The sequence below is a fragment of the Sinocyclocheilus anshuiensis genome, unplaced genomic scaffold, assembly GCF_001515605.1.
Source record: "Sinocyclocheilus anshuiensis isolate Anshui unplaced genomic scaffold, SAMN03320099.WGS_v1.1 scaffold453, whole genome shotgun sequence".
Lineage (NCBI taxonomy): Eukaryota > Metazoa > Chordata > Actinopteri > Cypriniformes > Cyprinidae > Sinocyclocheilus > Sinocyclocheilus anshuiensis.
Genome location: NW_015537979.1, coordinates 79,519 through 97,721, shown reverse-complemented (window position 1 = coordinate 97,721; position 18,203 = coordinate 79,519). Strand labels below are relative to the sequence as shown.

Sequence of the window (18,203 nt, the reverse complement as noted above, 5' to 3'; positions counted from 1 at the left end):
CAGGATGAATCTTGGGCTTCTAAGCTTTCAAATGATATATGATTTATGATGATTACTAAAAGATTTGACAGAGAAAAAAGACAACAAAAAAAAGAGTGCCAAACGTCCCACAGGTGGGACGGTGACAGTTAAGGGGTTTTAATCAAGGCGGATGTTCTGGTCTTTATCCAGGCCCTGAATGATCAATCATTAACAACCTAATTAGGACGTTGTTACGAGATTGGATGCTAAGTGGAAGTTTGATTTAGACAGAGCTCAATCACATCTGATAACTGCAGACTGTAGACAACAGAAGTTTATAAAAACACTAGCCTCTGGAAAATAGGTTTTGACAATCCCAATAAAGAATGTGTTTTAATGATGTTTGCTAAAACACCAAGTTTCAACACCAAGAATGATACCACAAATCATGCATTTGTTTAACAGGTGAGCTCTTACTTTTCTAAGCGACAATTTAGATGAATTTCACCTGGTGGAAGATAAAACAGGCCAAAAGTTTTCTTTGAAAGGAGACATCTAGTGACTGAAATTTCATAGACCGGCGTTGGGATCTTTTAACTTGGGCATCCAGAACTAGAACACATTTTCTCAAACAGTTTCTTAAAATAGTGTATAAATATAGTTGTGATTGGTTACACTATAGAAACTCTTTTCTTTTTGGCTGTTAATTCATATGTTTTTGAGGATGGGTTATGGTATGGGCAGGCGTATGTTATGGACAACGAACACAGGTGCATTTTATTGATGGCATTTTGAATGCACAGAGATACCGTGACGAAATTATCATTGACCCAGAAGCGCAGGCGCTCTGAACTAAGCGTCTAATTGGTGCTTCTCAATAAGGCAACACTTGATGCCATTCACATGATTGCTAGGGTGCAAAATGATTACGAATTCCTCTGTAGTCATAAAGCATCTGCATCATTCCTCAAAGTTAATTCAGGTTCCTCTGCACTAGGGAGATTTCCGCTGAGGTTTTCCTGGGCTCCTAAGTGCACAGATTTCTTTTGATTGCTCATACGAGCTGTTGTTTTGTGGACTTCCCTTATTAGTGGCTGATTTTCTCCTCTGCCGTCATGAGGAATCTCTCCACAACTGGAATCAAAGTTTTATTCTCAGATGTCTTTGTGAAATCGGATAGTTCTAAAAAACATTATTTCTTTGCAAACTTTGCAAAGTCTCAGGAGCTGTGAGTCATACAAGCTTTTATTACTGCCGTTTGCTAAGGCAAACATCGCTGTTACATATCTGCGCTTTGGGATTTAAACGCAAAGTATACAAATATTAGCTTGTGATTTGAACATGAATGATACCTAAAGTCAGTGAAAGAAAGTGACATTAGTTAGCTACAGAAAATCTGTAGCAGCGTTTGTTTTATGATGCAACTCGCTTTTGTGTCTTAATGTTTTGGAGCCACTGAATGTGCAACCTCCATTTGTTTCGTTGTCACATTATCCCATCCATATCTATATGTGTTGTACTCAGAGATCTGATTTCAGTCTGTACTGAAGGCTGATAATGAGAGAAGAACGGAGACAGATTGATCCACCCTGACCCTTCTGCATTCAGTTCCTTCACTCTAAATGATTTGGGCAGTTTTACTCCAGCCTATTCCCCATCTCTCACTTTATCACAGAATGAGCAGATGAGACTTAAAGTGGTTCAGATCGCTCTTGTTTGAGTGGAGTTAGTGATGACGGACAGTGATTTGTCTGTGTTCATCAGAGCATCTTCTTCTTTGTCTATTTTGGAATGGAAAGCGTCAGTGGGATGCACAGGACATTTGTGATTATTAAGGCACTATTTTCTTGCACCAGCCAAAACTGTATGACTTACAAGCATGTCTTGCAGCAGGTGTGCAGGTTTCTACTTTGTATGTTCACCGAAGTGCTGTGTGAAGAGACAAAATCACAGGCGATCAAAACATATTCTATATTTAATACACCGTTATGAGGAGCAGGATTTTGCAAGAATGATATTTTACTGGAGGCTAGTTAGAACAAAAACCCAGCTGGTAAATGATTAACAGATGGCATGATCACTTATCTCTCACTTCACGCTGTACATGATTAGGATACTACGATAAGCTTTTAATTATTGTTGTCTGTTCTTTTTTTTTTTATTGGTTTTGTTGTGGTTTGCTTTTTGTTCATGTTTTACTGTTTTTGCTTTCTATTTGAGATTTAGTTTAGCTTTTTGTTGCTTGTTTTGTTTTGCTTTTTGTTTTGCTTTTTGTTGCTTGTTTTGTTTTTGTTTTGCTTTTTGTTGCTTGTTTTGCTTTTTGTTGCTTCTTTTGTTTTGTGTTCTGCTTTTTGTTGCTTGTTTTGTTTTTGTTTAACTTTTTGTTGCTTGTCATTGGTTTTGTTTTGTGGTTTGCTTTTTGATGTCAGTGTTTTATTGGTTTTGTTTTTGGTTCGTGGATTGTTTTTTTTGTTTTTTTGTAGTGCTTGTTTTGTTATGGTTTTGGTTTGATTTTAGCAGTAAAATGCTCTTGAAGAATGGATTGCATTTACATTTACATTTACATTTAGTCATTTAGCAGACGCTCTCTCATTGTGAGATCAGCACCTCAGATCACTCTCTGTGCTGTCTTACATCGATCGCTCAGATGCTGCTGTGTTAGACACACTGTGTTTAGAGTATATGGCATTGATCGATGAAGAAACATGAAAAATGCGCACTCATACAATGTGAGATGTGTGCCTCTGTCCTGCGTGATATATATTGTGTCCTCAGTCCATAAAGTGGAGACCTTTTATATGTTTGTTGATAAAAGTAGATGTGGTTTAGAGATATGACCATCAATGCTGCTGTTTTCTTTTTTTATGGTGCCCTGCAATACATTGAATTAAACCTTGTTTTTGTTTTGTTTTATTTCAGAAAAAAAATACATTTACCAGGTGGTGCACTATTGCCACACACTATTGATATGGGCTTGTGCATTTAGGGTTTTTGTTTTGGCCTTGTGTATATTGTATTTTTGTCTTGTTTTTCAACTAATGGGTCTGTATGTATGTTTGTGTAGGGAAATGACGTAATGGAAGAGCAAGACCTGAGAGAAATTGGCATCACAGATCCGGCACATCGCAGGAAGATCCTCAGTGCTGCACGTTCTTTACCAAAGGTCTGTTTCAGTCTAAAATGCTTTGCCGATGATTGTCTCATGCTAATAATCACGTTATGTCATTAACAGTATTATTTTGTAAGCTTTTCATCATTATAATATTATCCGTTGTATGTCAGCCGGTAGTTTATCTGTACTGGGTCTGAAGTAAGGTTTTGAACTCTGCAGGTGAAAGCATTAGGCTGTGACGGCAGCACGTCCCTCGCTGCATGGCTGGACATCCTGGGTCTTCAGGAATACCTGCAGAACTTCCTGTCCAGCGGCTATCGCACGCTAGAATGCGTGAAGAACCTGTGGGAGCTGGAGGTTGTCAATGTGAGACCGTTCAAACGTTTACTGTAATCTGTATAGACTTTTGTTGTTGTTTATAAGTATTATATGAAGTATTTACATAGTTGGCTTTCCTTTTATTTTTAAAAATTCAGTTGCTTGGTTCTGAATTATTCAGTGGGGAACAGGGTATTTACGTTGCATAATATAAATTAAGAGTGTAATTTTTGCCTTTGTGTGTGTGTTATGTCTGTCTGTAGGTGCTGAAGATCTCATTGTTGGGCCACAGGAAGAGGATTATTGCATCGTTAGCTGAACGGCCGTATGAGGAGCCTCCGGTCAAACCTCCCCGCCTCTCTCAGATCAGAGTAAGTGCTGCTGTATACAGGAATGTTAACACATTGTAGAATAGTCTTTTGGCAAAGTGAACTTAAAGTAGACCATACGAGTAGGTGTAAACAAAAACTAGACTAGAATTACAGTTTGTTCAGTTTGCCATGTTTTAGGTCAGGCAGTACATTTGACAGCTTTTTGTTGCAAGTTCGGTCTCTTTATGAAAATATTATGAATATTTTGGCTTGACATATTGATTCATTTTAGTCCATTTTTCTGCAATGGCATATGTAATTTTAGTTGACTATAATTTGCAAAATGAAAAAGTCAAACTATTATATAATAATCTGTGAATGTGTGTTAATTTAAATATGTTTCAAAAATTCAGAAGTTGTGTTTGCTTATTTTATTCATTATTTTGCAGTGTTCTTTGTTATTTTCATATATATTTTTAAAATAGTCTTTCTTATCATTGACAAAAAAAATGTAAAGGAAAAAATAAAATACATTTGTCAGTAATTTCATTTAATAGATTAGAGGGTAGGTCACGTCTTATTTTCACAAACCATGCCTTCCAGAGTTTTAGTCCACTCGAAATGTGCAAGCTGTATTTTCTGTTTCCTCTGCTGAATCATCCAGGTCGAAAACAGTGTTACTTATTGAACAGACTGCATTTCAGTCTTTCACAGAAGGATACTGGATGAATCTCACAATGAAATTGCTCAAATCTCATTCCAAAATAATAATAATAATAATAATAATAATAAAACAATAAAATAAATGATATTTTGTATGAAGAAACTACAAGAAGTACATTTTAAGCTGAATTCTACTCATTTCCCCTTGAGTTTTCAAAAAAGCTGACTCTGTTGCTAAAGAAGCCCTTTCCACAGATATTCATACCACCCTCACATCTTAAAACTACCATAGAGTCTTACATCATCAACAAATGGCAAAATGAACGGGATTGATGTACAAACAACAGACCGTATGAAATTTACCCTACTGTGGGGAAAAGTTGCATATTTTCAATAATCGCTAAGGTGAGATACATCCACCGCTATGCTGTTCATGCCAGAGTCCAGGATCTCGCTAAACTAAACTAACTAATATTTTATTAAATTATGCCGGTTTAAGTTCTCTTAGGGAATTATATGACTCCGCAGATGCTTTCAAATAAGTTTTTATCTCTCAAAATTTCCCATCACTTCCCCTTATCTCTCGTACCATAATGTGAAATAAAATTTTATTAAATTCTCTTTGTCCACTAGAGATTTAGAGGAAGTTGTGTTTTCCTCCATTGAAACACCCAGGTCGAAAACAGTTTGCTTTATCGAACAGACTGCGCGCTTCTGTCCCTCACGGCCTCATTTTTATTCACAACAAATGAAATCTGGCATCAACCCTGATTCTAGTCTATAACAAAGTGCAGTTTACTGTGAACTCTCTCCTGGGCTCATTTCTGGGCAAGGACATCTTTCTGGCTGGCTGATCTCCCTCATTGAGCGCTTCTTTTGCAGTGTCAGGATCTCATGTCCCAGACCTCGTCTCCTCTCAGTCACTCAGACTCCTACACGTGCTCCATGGATCCCCTGTTACCTGCAGGCGATTGTGAGAGGAGGAGAGGTCCCGACTCAGAATATGACGTGGCCATTCGACAGCGGCCCAATGACAGACCACAACCACAAGTGAGTCACGATTCCTTCTGTTTCTGCTCAAATGATGCACATTTCGGTCAGTTTATCCTGAAATTGTTCTTCCTCTCTAAAGGAGAGATTTGAGGAACGTCAGCGGGAGCCTCGCTTGACCTTACGACCCCCGAGTCTGGCGGCGCCGTACACACCGGTCCAGAACTGGCACCATCAACCCGAGAAGCTCATCTTCGATTCATGCAGTTACGAGGCCAACGTAATAATATTTCTATCATACAACAGCCTCTTTATATAATAATAGAGTCATAATTCATATTGAGGTGACGGGTTATGAAATCATCCAAACCCTTGATTGTGTTTAGATAATGTGATTTAACTGTTTGCTTTTGCCAGCTGAGACCAACTGAAATCTGTCTCTCTCTCTCTGTCTTTATCGGTTTGTCCCGACTCGCTCGTTCTGCAGTATCTGGGCTCGATGCTCATTAAAGAACTAAGAGGAACGGAGTCAACGCAGGACGCCTGTGCTAAAATGAGGGTAGGTGTTCACAGAGTCTTCGGCCAGTGAGAGCTCAAGGTCTCCTGTGAGGAGTCACGCCAGGACGCTGAGATTATTATTATATTCTGGAACGGGCAGCAAGCAGCACTGTCAGGGAAAATGCGACCCATGCGTGTCCTCTACGGGGCACTAGTGCAAAAAAGGACCGTTTCATAATATTTGGCTAACAAGGTCCGTCCAGAAAGTGGAAAATGGACTTGCGCTTCATTGCACTGTGTGTGAGAGACAGCCTGCAGATTTGCACTTTAAAGGCTGTTCTGATAAATAATCAAGCAGATCTGTTTGCTCAGCCGGTCAGTGCAGAGATGTATTCAAATTGAGCCGTCTGTTCAGTCGCACTTAATGAAAAGACAGAAACAAAAACAGTCAGAGCCGACAAATGTTTTTAAGAAATCTGTCCCTTAAATATTAGCATTGGCCATTGGTGAATCTCACAATGAATCGGGTCACATCTCACCCCAAAATATTAATGCTAATAATAATAAAACAACATTTTAAGCCTTTAACCAATAAGGCTTTTAGCATTATGACATTTATTTTCATAAAAAATTAAGTACATTTCCCCTCAGCTCCTCATTACCGTAATGTAAAATACTAATTAATTATTTGTTTCAATTGATATTTAATTATAAATGGGGAATAATAATAACAATAATAAACTACAAAAAATGCATTCAATTTAGTACAACAAATACTGTCATGGTGCATGGTGTCTAATACTATATTTAAATAATATGTTTTTTTGGGGGGATACATTTTTTATTGATTTTACATATATAGGGTCACATACAATTGTCCAAAATCATCTTCACAATAAACAGAACAAACTGACCCTCTGAACCAAATCCCCAGCGGTCCAGGCCACATTACAATACATTGCAATCAAATCAAATTACATAAATAATATCACAATATAATAAATAAAATAAATACAAAACTAAATAAATACAGATACAGTCTGCAACATAACAAACTCAGGATAAGTAGAGTAGCACCTAGATCATCAGAGGTTTGAAAAAACAAATTATACCCCAAATTAAATTCTACCATCTTGAAGCATTTCTGTCAATCCATCTGCAACAGCTTTCCATGCCTCAAGGGTTGAGGCTCTAGCTTGGTTTATTCTGGCTGTTGAGAGTTCTAACATTACTATATCATGAAACTGAAGTAGCCATTGTCGCACAGATAAAGTATGGGGAGGGAGCCATCTTTGTGCAATTATCTTTTTGGCAGATGTTAGTCCTGCCAGCCAGATCTTTCTTTGTAGCTCTGTGAAACCTAACCTGGAATCATCATTTAGAAGAAGCACAACTGGTTGCACTGGTATATCTTTTCCTATCATATCAGACAGTATTGATGATATTTTTTCCCAAAACTCATACACCTTTTCACATTCCCACACCATATGCATGAATGTTCCCACTTGTTGGTAGGGACAAAAGCTAAAGTGGGGACTAGGAGATGATTTAATGAGGAAACGTTTCTTTCGTGTCCAGTTCAATCTGTGACAAAATTTGAAATGAATTAATTGGTGGTTTGGATTTTTTGATGCACAGAATATATTTTTCCATGCCGTCTCCCAATCAATCTGGTCCACATATAGCTCCCTTACCCAGATCATGTACAGTTGTAATTGCTTTTGCTTAACTTTAAGAAGGCAAGGATAGACAGCGGACACTACATTTTGTTGAGAAGGATTAGAGAGCCAACTGTGAACTGGATGTGCTTCTAGAGCTGACCCCCAAGGGACTCCATATGCTCTGAGGGCTGAACGTAATTGCAAGAACAAAAAAAAAAAGGATGATGCAGGTACATTAAAAGATGCAACTATATTTTGAAAGCTAAGCATGCCATTATCATCCCATATGTCAGAGGGTGGGGTGTAAAGAAACAGGTGTCCAAACAGGTGTCCATTTATGGTAGGAGGAGGGGGGTTTATGAGGGGCAATAAATCAAATTTTTTTGTCACATAGTAGCCTATACTCTCTCTTCCTTATCTTTTTTTGGAATTAAAGAGATTAGAGCTTTATTCATTTGTTTTTCAAAGTGTCCCTTTTGGATTGCTGTGTTTATTGCAGCATGCATAGTTGGTCCTAATATATCCCAAAAATGTAAGATTAATTCTGGGGGGGATCCCATCTGGCCCAGGTGCTTTCCCCTTCTTTGCCGTTTTTAACTCTGCATACAGCTCTTCAGGGTGTTATAGGTTGGCTCATTTGCTTAGATTCACTTTGTGTTAATTGTGGTAGATCAATGTCATGTAGAAATTTTTTAGCACTCAACCATATCTATACTATCCTTTGGCTGATATAGATCTTTAAAACGTTCTGCAAACGTGTTATTTATCTCTCTAGGATTGGTTATTAGGCCTTTTGTAGGTGAATAAATGGTACCAATAATAGCCCTAGCTTCACTTTGTCTTAGTTGTAACGCCAATAACTTGCTGGGTCTTTTTTCCATTATAATAATAATTCTGCCGAACTCTATGCATAATGAATTCAGCCTTTCTTCGAAGCAGATCGTTTAACCTAGACCTGGAACTCTTTAACGCACTTTCAACAGATCTTGAGAATTTCTTCTTCAGCTCTGTCTCTTGGGAAAGGCAACTTTATTCTAATTCCTCAATTTGTGCTTTTCTTTGTTTAAATGAGATGAAAAAGTGATAAAATCTCTAATAAAGCCTTTTGTAGCCATCCATACCATCATGTGGTTATCCACGCTATTAAGATTTATGTTCAAAAAGTCTTTCAGCTTATTTCTAAAATCTATTAAAAACCCAGAATCTAGTAGAAGAGTTGTATTAAATTGCCATCTTGGAGATCTATCATGTGAGCATTAAATAAACTTTTTCAGCAGTGGGTTGTGGTCAGATATTACAGCAGGAAGTATTGCAATGCTCTCAAAACACATCCTGAATTCACGAGAACATAGAATATAATCTATTCTAGAATGTGTCTGATGTCTCGAAGAAAAGAAAGTGTAATCTGGATTCTGAACACGCCATACATTTACGACATTAAAGGTTTGTATAAAAGACTTGCAAAAAGAATTTGCTGATGTTATCTCTTGTGATTTAGTAAATATAGTAGTGGATTTATCAAGCATCAAATCTCCAAGTATATTCATGTCTCCTCCAATAATGAGTGCATGCTCATTTAAGAGCAGCAACTTGCGTGTTAACCACTGAAAAAAGTTTACATCAAAAACTGCTGGGGCATAGACGGAGACAAAAGCTATTTTCTTTCCTTGAATATTTGTACAGAAATGGCTCAATCTACCAGATTTATCATTAATACATTTTTCAATAACAAGAGGAAGGTTTCGTTTAATGAGTATAAGAGACCCCTTTGTTTTTGTGCCATCACTGGATGCAGCAATGACTTTATAAAATTTGTTTTGTATACGAGCAACATCGGTTTTTAAATGAGATTCTTGGACTAAAGCCACATCTACGCAGCGTCTGCGTAAACTATCCAAAAACTTAGTTCTCTTCATAGGACTATTTAAACCTCTGATGTTGACAGATATAACTGAAATCGTAACCATTATCAAAGAGACTGTAAACTTGAACTATATTAAAGGTCAAATAATGATTTGTTTTAAACAGAAGTTATTTGATTGCACATTTCGTTACTAACATAAAAGAGAAAATACATGGCAGGACGACACTCCCCCCTCCCCACTCTCCCAGACCGCTGACTATTCCCCCACTTGTGTGTCGGAACCGTGACAGCATCATACGTTCCACTGATGTGAGACTCACCCATATATTAATAATGATGTATTAATTTAAATACTTTTAAGCCACCATGTGCCTCCTTTTGGATGTTTGCTGAGGCCCCCTTAATGGGCCCCTGTTTTACAGTAATGAAAATTTTGGGACAGAATATGTTATGGTGTTTGCCATACAATCAATCGATCAATGCATTTTTATTGAAATATTCTTGGTATTATATTAACCCCATATGTTGTGAAACACATTGACAAACGTCCTATAATATCCATCTCTCAAATCTCACCCATCCACCCATCCATCTCTCCACCCAGTCCATCTCATCCATCCATCTCTCAACCCAGTCCATCCCATCCATCTCTCAACCCAGTCCATCTCATCCATCCATCTCTCCACCCAGTCCATCTCATCCATCCATCTCTCCACCCAGTCCATCCCACCCATCTCTCCACCCAGTCCATCCCACCCATCCATCTCTCCACCCAGTCTATCTCATCCATCCACCTCTCCACCCAGTCCATCTCATCCACCCATCCATCTCTCCACCCAGTCCAGCCCACCCATCCATCTATCCACCCGTCCATCTCATCCATCCACCCATTCATCTCTCCAACCAGTCCATCCCATCCATCCACCCAGTCCATCCCACCCATCCATCTCTCCACCCAGTCCATCTCATCCATCCACCTCTCCACCCAGTCCATCTCATCCACCCATCAATCTCTCCACCCAGTCCAGCCCACCCATCCATCTCTCCACCCGTCTCTCCACCAGTCCATCTCATCCATCCACCCATTCATCTCTCCAACCAGTCCATCCCATCCATCCACCCAGTCCATCCCACCCATCCATCTCTCCACCCAATCCATTAGGGGTTGTGGAAAAAATCGATACAGCATAGTATTGCGATATTTTACGCGGCAATACTGAATCGATATACAGACGCCAAGTATCGATCTTTTATTATACTATTTGGTAGAATAACAAAATCTATTTCTTTACAGTCCACTAGATGGTGGTGTTGAGTTTTTTTTCTAAAATCATTTATTGCACGGCAAGTTGTTTTCTTTAAAGGGGTCATAGGATGCTATGCACTTTTACAAGTTGTTTGAACTGAAATGTGTGTTGGCTGTGTCTGTACACAATCACCCATCTACTAAAATCTTTACCCCTTTCTCAAATCGAGCCGATCTCAGATGCCTGTCTGTGTGACGTCACAAAAACAGGCCCCTCCCACGATAGTTTGATTGACAGTAGCGTTTCAGCACAGACTGGACTGGCGTCTTAACTTAGACCCGCCCCTGAGTGAGCTGTCATCAGTCCGCCATTGTTTCACCGCTGGAGATGTTACAGACTTTTCATTAAGACCCTAAAGAATCATATCAACTTGTGGAAAATGGGCATCCAATGACCCCTTTAAAGCTGTTTATGATGTTAGCAGCGTAATATTTAACCGGAAGGGTAAAAATAACGGTTATTTTCGTCAGTTACGGCTCGTTAGCTCTAGCTTTCTGTCCGCTTCAAATCAGATACAGAGATGAAATAGTGCGATAAGACCACATTTATTTGAATGAATTATAGCATTTATTTGAATGAATTATCGATCGAGAGAGAGATGACAGTTGTGTGTTTGAATTACCTGCATCTGTGCGTCTCTCTCTCTACAAACTATGAAGCTGTTTAGTTACTTCGATTTTACCTCGTTGCTGAGGAAGAAAATGAAGCGATCTAGTATCTGTTATTTTATTAATAAAAGTCGCGGGGCAGCACTGACAAGTTTCTGTGTGTGCAATCTGCAATCTCCGACCTCTCTCCCTCTGACTGTGTTTATGTGCGAGTGGTGTGTGTGAGTGGTGTGTGTGTGCATTAAAGCAGCACATTAATATAGAACGGTGATTAAACTGGCTTGGAACTAAGAGCACAGCAGTGCATAAGTATACCTGTTGTAGCACATTGTTTACTTTAAGAGTACATATTATGTTTAATTTAAATGTAACATTTAATTTAAATGTAACATTTTTATTTTAATGCAAGACTGTTTTATTTATTTTAAATTTAACAGTAATTTACTTTCAAATGCCCCAATTGCTGTTCAAGTACAAGTTCAAGTTGCATTGTTCAAAATACATGTAGTAGCACAGCAGTGCATACCTGTTTACATTTAATTAAGGTTGACTAGACTAGACTGTAATACAAATAGTTGAGTTTGTCAGGTGCATACAACATTTATGACAGGTTTTCATGAAAGTGTTGGGTCAGTTTGTCTGCTTGACAATCCCATTTTGCACTGCAACAATACAATTGAAGTGAGATAAACAAACTGAGAAATGTTTCTTTTTAGTTAAAACAGATGTTGCCAAAGTTTTTGTTTGGGGACATAATTTGAAGTTGGAAAAAGGTAATAAATTGCAATATATCGCAGACTATCGCAATATATTTAAAATTGTAATAATATTGTATTGTGACACAAGTATCGTGATAATATCGTATCGTGGGGCCTCTGGTGATTCCCACCCCTACATTCCATCCCACCCATCCATCTCTCCCATCCATCTTTCCACCCAGTCCATCCCATCCATCCACCCATCCATCTCTCCACCCAGTCCATCCCATCCATCTCTCCACCCAATCCATCCCATCCATCCCACCCATCCATCTCTCCACCCAGTCCATCCCATCCATCCATCCACCCACCCATCCATCTCTCCACCCAATCCATCCCACCCATCCATCTCTCCACCCAGTCCATCCAATCCATCCCACCCATCCATCTCTCCACCCAATCCATCCCACCCATCCATCTCTCCACCCAGTCCATCCCACCCTTCTTACCCATCCATCTCTCCACCCAATCCATCCCACCCTTCTACCTATCCATCTCTCCACCCAATCCATCCTATGCCATCCCTCCATCCCAGCCTCCCAATCCAACCCATCCCATCCCATATATCCACCCCATGCTATCCTATTCCATCCCTCCATCCCAACCTTCCAATCCATCCAATCCAACCCATCCATCCATCAAGACATGCCATCCCATCCCATCTACCCAATATATTCTATCGGTCCATCCATCCATCCATCCATCCCATCTATCGCTCCATCCCATCACTCCACCCAATCTATCCCATCCATCTAATTGTATTTATCAGTATCAACGGATATTGATTGTTTTAACTATTCCTGTGAGAACTGTAGTAGTAGTAAGGCGTTTGTTTAAGTTTGTTTTTTTGCTGAAGTTCTTGGATCTGTTGGCTAATGTCACTTTGGTTTGTGTGTTCAGAACATCATTGCAGAACATGAGATCAGGAACATCTCGTGTGCGGCTCAGGACCCAGCGGACCTCTGCACGTTTGCTTACGTCACTAAAGATCTGCAGAGCAGCCATCATTACTGCCACGTGTTCAGCACCATAGATGTGGTGAGACAAACACCACCATCATTAACATACACTGTTTAAGAGATGAGCACTTTCTACATTAGTAGTTCTCAGCTGCTTTGCTTCAGTTCTACATGCTGATTTACAGTGTTTCAAAAAACGTCACTTTTTTTTTTCTTTTTGCAGAAGTAAAATGAATTGAAACCCCCCAAATTTGCATTTCACATAATTTTTTTCCCTGCTGTCTGTGATAATCAGTACAGACCTGTTTAATGACCAGCAGTTGAGAACTACTGCTCTGAAATACTAATTTTTCTGGGCATTAAGAGTCTCTCTCTCTCTCTCTCTCTCTCTCTCTCTCTCTCTCTGTGGTGTGCAGAGCGCCATGGGCCGATTTCCAGGCTTCTGATAGTATCACAAAGAGTTTTATAGGAGAGGTTGTGAGCAGCAGCCCATTAAAATGACATTGATCATACAGCTGCCTAAATGATACAGACACACACTAGACCTATCATTGCCTTGAATACTTACAGCCAGACTCTAATAGAGCTGCAGCTAGCAGTTCATGTGATAGTTCACAAATCAAGTGATTATTAGAACTGATAATTGACTAATCAGGTCGTTACTGCAACAATTAATAAACAGCTTTTTCTTTGAGTTAAGAGGTTGAATAGACAGTGAATCTATCTTTTGAAAATACATTTGAATTACTTTTTAATATAGAAAGTTCAGTTCAGTTTTGATCAAAATTGACATTAAAGACATTTATAATGTTTGCATGCATCTTGACTACATTGAGAAATCCTGGTTCCAGAGTTTGTGTTTATTTACACAGCCTGCTGCTTTATTAATTTAGATTTAATAAATAATTAATTGCATATGAAAGCAAAGAGAGGGCCGGGCATTCCTTTTTAGATGCTCTAAAATTTGAGTTTTGCTTCCGTTCCGTGTTTGTCAAATGATGTTAATTGTAGACCACGTTAGATATGCAATTCTGTGTCTTCAAAAGCTTGTTGTAAAGAAAAAAGAAACACAGGCTGAAGTTACAAGCCCTGATTTTTTATTTTATTTTTTTTGTGGAGGATCTGAGAGTTTATGTTCAATATTACAGTGTTTGTTTTTGACCTAGATGAGAAAAGAAGAAAAAAATCCAAGTGTTTTCATATCTTTCATTACACATTACAGTATCTACAGCTGTCCTGGTGTAACTTTTCAGAGACTCACTGATGTCTAATTATATAAAAAGCTGCTCTTCATTATATTCACTAAATGACATAGCTAAGCTTGTTATTACATACTTTTATGAGTTCAAATGCCTCTTAAGTGCAGAATAATGTTGGAGGCCTCTACAAATGTATTGATGTATGATGCTGTTGATGAGGCTATTAAAGAAACTTCTGAAGATGGATTGAGGTTATTTGAACTCTTTGATCATTTCTTAATAGTGGTTTAAGCACCTCATCATGATGGTTAATCACCGTGTCTCCACCTCCCCGACAGAACCTGACCTATGAGATCATGCTGACGCTGGGACAGGCGTTTGAAGTGGCCTATCAGCTGGCACTGCAGGCCCAGAGGACCAGACAGCAGCAGAGCGCAGCGGGAGCGGCGGAAATCATCGAGACCAAGAGCAGCAGACCTGTCCCCAAACCACGAGGGAGTATGCGCAAGTCAGGGGTGAGAGCACACACACACACACACACACACTTTTGTAACATGGAATCTACAAAGATATTCCAGAGTTTTGTTTGAGACACTTTGTAAGTTCACTACAGTTTGGTGTCAGTAAGTTTGTTTTAATGTTTTTAAGATGAGTCTTTTTGCTCACCAATGCTGTGTTTATTTAATCAAAAACCTAGTAATAAAAATCATAATATTGTGAAATATTATTACAGTTTAAAATAACTGTTTTCTATGTGACTATATGTTAACAATGTAATTTATTGCTGTGATCAAAGCTGAATTTTCAGCATCATTACTCCAGTCTTCAGTGTCACATGATCCTCCAGAAATCATTCTAATATGCTGATTTTGCTGCTCAAGAAACATTTCTGATTATTATCAATGTTGAAAACAGTTGTGCCTTTTAATGTTTTTGTTGAAAACTGAAAAAAAAAAAAAAAATCATGAATCTTTGATGAATAGAAAGTTCAACAGCTTTTATTTGTAATAGAAATGTTTTCTAACATTATAAATGTCTTTATTTCAATGTTTGATCAAATTAATGCATCATTGCTTATTAAAAGTATTCTTTTCTTTCAAAGAAAGATATAATAAAGATATAAATGTGTGGTTAGTTGTTTTAAATGTCAGTGGTTAGCCTGAATATGCTGTCATGAACATATACATATGCAAACGGGAAAAACTAGCCTAATTATAATGCTAATATAATCTGTTCTGTATTTGAAAGTTAGCTTTTCTCTACCAAATTGAATCAGAAAAACTCACTGCTGAGTCCTAAAGCTAAATGATCCTCCCTAATTCATCTGTCTGTCTGCATTTGTATTCCAGTCACTGCTCTGTTTAGCCGTTCCTTTGGTTTCATCCTCTCAATTCAGCTTCACCTTGCTGTATTCTTGTTCTCATTCTTTACACTTTCCACTGCTCTATTTCCGTTTTTCCTTCATCCAGCTCGTCCTTTATTCACCTTGTTACTTCAATAGCTCAAATTCCCATGGTTCCTTTCTTTCTGTGACAGATCCATATCTAGTCCACTTTTGTTTTAGTGTGACAGATCTTTCTGACCAGCGCTATGACAAATACAGTACTGTAGAGCCCCCTGCTGGTTCTTTGAGGAATTACACATTGAAATGTGGCTATACATATACTCCGTTGGGGTGCCTCCAGGACCAGGGTTGGGAACCACTGCTCTATATACAGGGGTGGCCAACATAGAGAGCCACAGTCCTGTCCAGAGTTTTGCTCCAACCTTGATTAAAACTGCCCTGCCTGTAGCTTTCTAGTAACCGTTAGACCTTGATTAGCTGGTTCAGGTGTGTTTGATTAGGGTTGGAGCTGAACTCTGCAGGACTGTGGCTCTCCGGGACAGACGTTGGCCACTCCTGCTGTATACAGTATACTAGTGTTCAAAAGTTTTGGGTCAGTAAGATTTTTATTTATTTTTTTTTTTGAAAGAAAATAATGCTTATAAGAAACAAGGATGCATTAGTTTGATCAAATATTAAAATAAAGACATTTGTAATGTTAGAAAACATTTCTATTACAAATAAAAGCTGTTCTTTTGAACTCCCTATTCATCAAAGATTCATGAAAAACATTTTCAGTTTTCCACAAAAACATTAAAAGGCAGAACTGTTTTCAACATTGATAATTATAAATGTTTCTTGAGCAACAAATCAGCATATTAGAATGAAAAAAACAACAACGTGAAAATAAAGACATTTATAATGTTACAAAACATTTTAATTTCAAACACTTAGTGTTCTTTTGAACTTTCTATTCATTAAAGAATCCTGAAAAATATTTTCAGTTGTCCACAAAAAAAATATGAAGCAGCACACCTGTTTTCAACACTGATAATAATCAGAAATGTTTCTTGTCTGAAGGATCATGTGACACTGAAGACTGGAGTAATGGCTGATGAAAATTCAGCTTTGTCATCAGAGGCATAAATTACATTTTAAAATATATTAAAATAGAAAACAGTTCATTTTAATTGTAATAATATTTCACAATATTTCTGTTTTACTGTATTTTTATCAAATAAATGCAGCCTTACTGAGCATAAGAGACTTCTTAATAAATAAATAAATCGTACCAATTGAACGGTGATGTATATAGGGGCATTTTCAAGTCACTAAATGTTCTTCCTTTGAATCATTTTTAAAAGAATATACTGGGTTCCATACACTCGTCAATTCAGTAACCTAAAGCTGAAACCTGACCCAAAGCTCTCGTAATCAGATCTCTAGTGAGAGGAACGAGTGTAATCGCGGTATTGATGTCTCTCACAGGGTATTTACATCTCTTCCTCCCTGCTGTTTTAGGTGGAAGCGATGGATGTGGACGCTCACGCTCAGAGCAGTGCCACCTGGATCCTGGACTCCAAAGATCCCAAGCGCACCGTCAGCACCAAGTACGAGACCACCATATTCTGACCGGACGCTCCTCTCCTCCACGTCCCGTCCCCTCACACCTTTTCCTTTCGCTCTGTGCCTTCACTCTCTAGATAGACTCTGACCTCCCCTCGCCGACGTGACCGAACTCCTTCCCCCTCGCTCTCCTCCACACAGAAGCCTCCTCTCCATTCACCTCTTTCTTCTCCATCTGTCTCGCACAGCTCTGGCTGTCCAGCAAGCCTTTCCCGAGGCCTTTACTCGGCTGAAACAAACACTCTGTCCTGATGTAGCTCTGTAAGTTCGTTCAGGTATGCCGCCCAGTTTAGGAGTCTCTCACCTGTAGTCGTATCATAACTGGCCTGAAACCAAAGTAAAGCTCTGCTGAGGACCAGAACATGCTGTCATTTAACCTTCCTGTTTCAGACGTGAAGAAACTAACATTTCCTACTCCATTCTGCTCAAAGGACTCTCCCTCCATTTTCACTCTGACAGTTTTTCCTCTTAACTAGTTTTTTTTCTTTTCCCCTTCTGTGGTGCTCATCTCTGCCAGGCGTCGACCGCAGTGAGATGCTGATGAAGACTTCCTCTTCTTCCTCTTCAGTCTGAGCTAAAACACCTGGACTCCACTAAACATGTAGCATCAGATCGAAACAGTCGCCAAGGATTACGATAAAAGGCACTTTCCATGAATACAGTACATTTTGGCATCCCGTATTTTTTATTTTTTTACGCAAAAAGGCACAAATTACACATTTAGAACTAGAAGTAATAAATAAATATGTGAGAAGAACCGTTGTCAAATGTAAAAATAAAGAGGTATTGACCTTCACGACTATATCCAACAATTAAAAGAGTACAGCAGTGTTTTAATTCACCTGAAACATAAATGACCAAATTAATAATTTATTGACTTTAATTACCAAAAACATTTACATTACATTAAAAAATCATAAACTACAGCATGACAGGGAAGAATTAAATAATCTTATTCCATTTTTTTAGGGGGGGAGGGTTTCACACAAATTAGTATTGGCTATATTTGTCAACTACTCGACCCAAAGTTATTGTAAGAAAAAA

The 18,203-nt window shown here is 38.5% G+C and overlaps 1 protein-coding gene across 1 annotated transcript in view; it reads left to right on the top strand.

The window, feature by feature from the left end:
* The window catches only part of LOC107673388 (ankyrin repeat and SAM domain-containing protein 1A-like), a 116,704-nt gene extending 99,034 nt beyond the window's left edge, over positions 1-17,670 (top strand). The window contains exons 14-24 of the mRNA XM_016466951.1: positions 3,026-3,124; positions 3,293-3,439; positions 3,655-3,762; positions 5,248-5,415; positions 5,498-5,635; positions 5,843-5,940; positions 12,859-12,862; positions 12,952-13,089; positions 14,548-14,724; positions 17,055-17,143; positions 17,348-17,670. Of these exons, the coding sequence (XP_016322437.1) occupies positions 3,026-3,124; positions 3,293-3,439; positions 3,655-3,762; positions 5,248-5,415; positions 5,498-5,635; positions 5,843-5,940; positions 12,859-12,862; positions 12,952-13,089; positions 14,548-14,724; positions 17,055-17,143; positions 17,348-17,411 (1,230 nt within the window). The 3' untranslated portion in view covers positions 17,412-17,670. The remainder of the gene's footprint in view (positions 1-3,025; positions 3,125-3,292; positions 3,440-3,654; positions 3,763-5,247; positions 5,416-5,497; positions 5,636-5,842; positions 5,941-12,858; positions 12,863-12,951; positions 13,090-14,547; positions 14,725-17,054; positions 17,144-17,347) is intronic.
* The last annotated feature ends 533 nt before the right edge of the window (positions 17,671-18,203 follow it).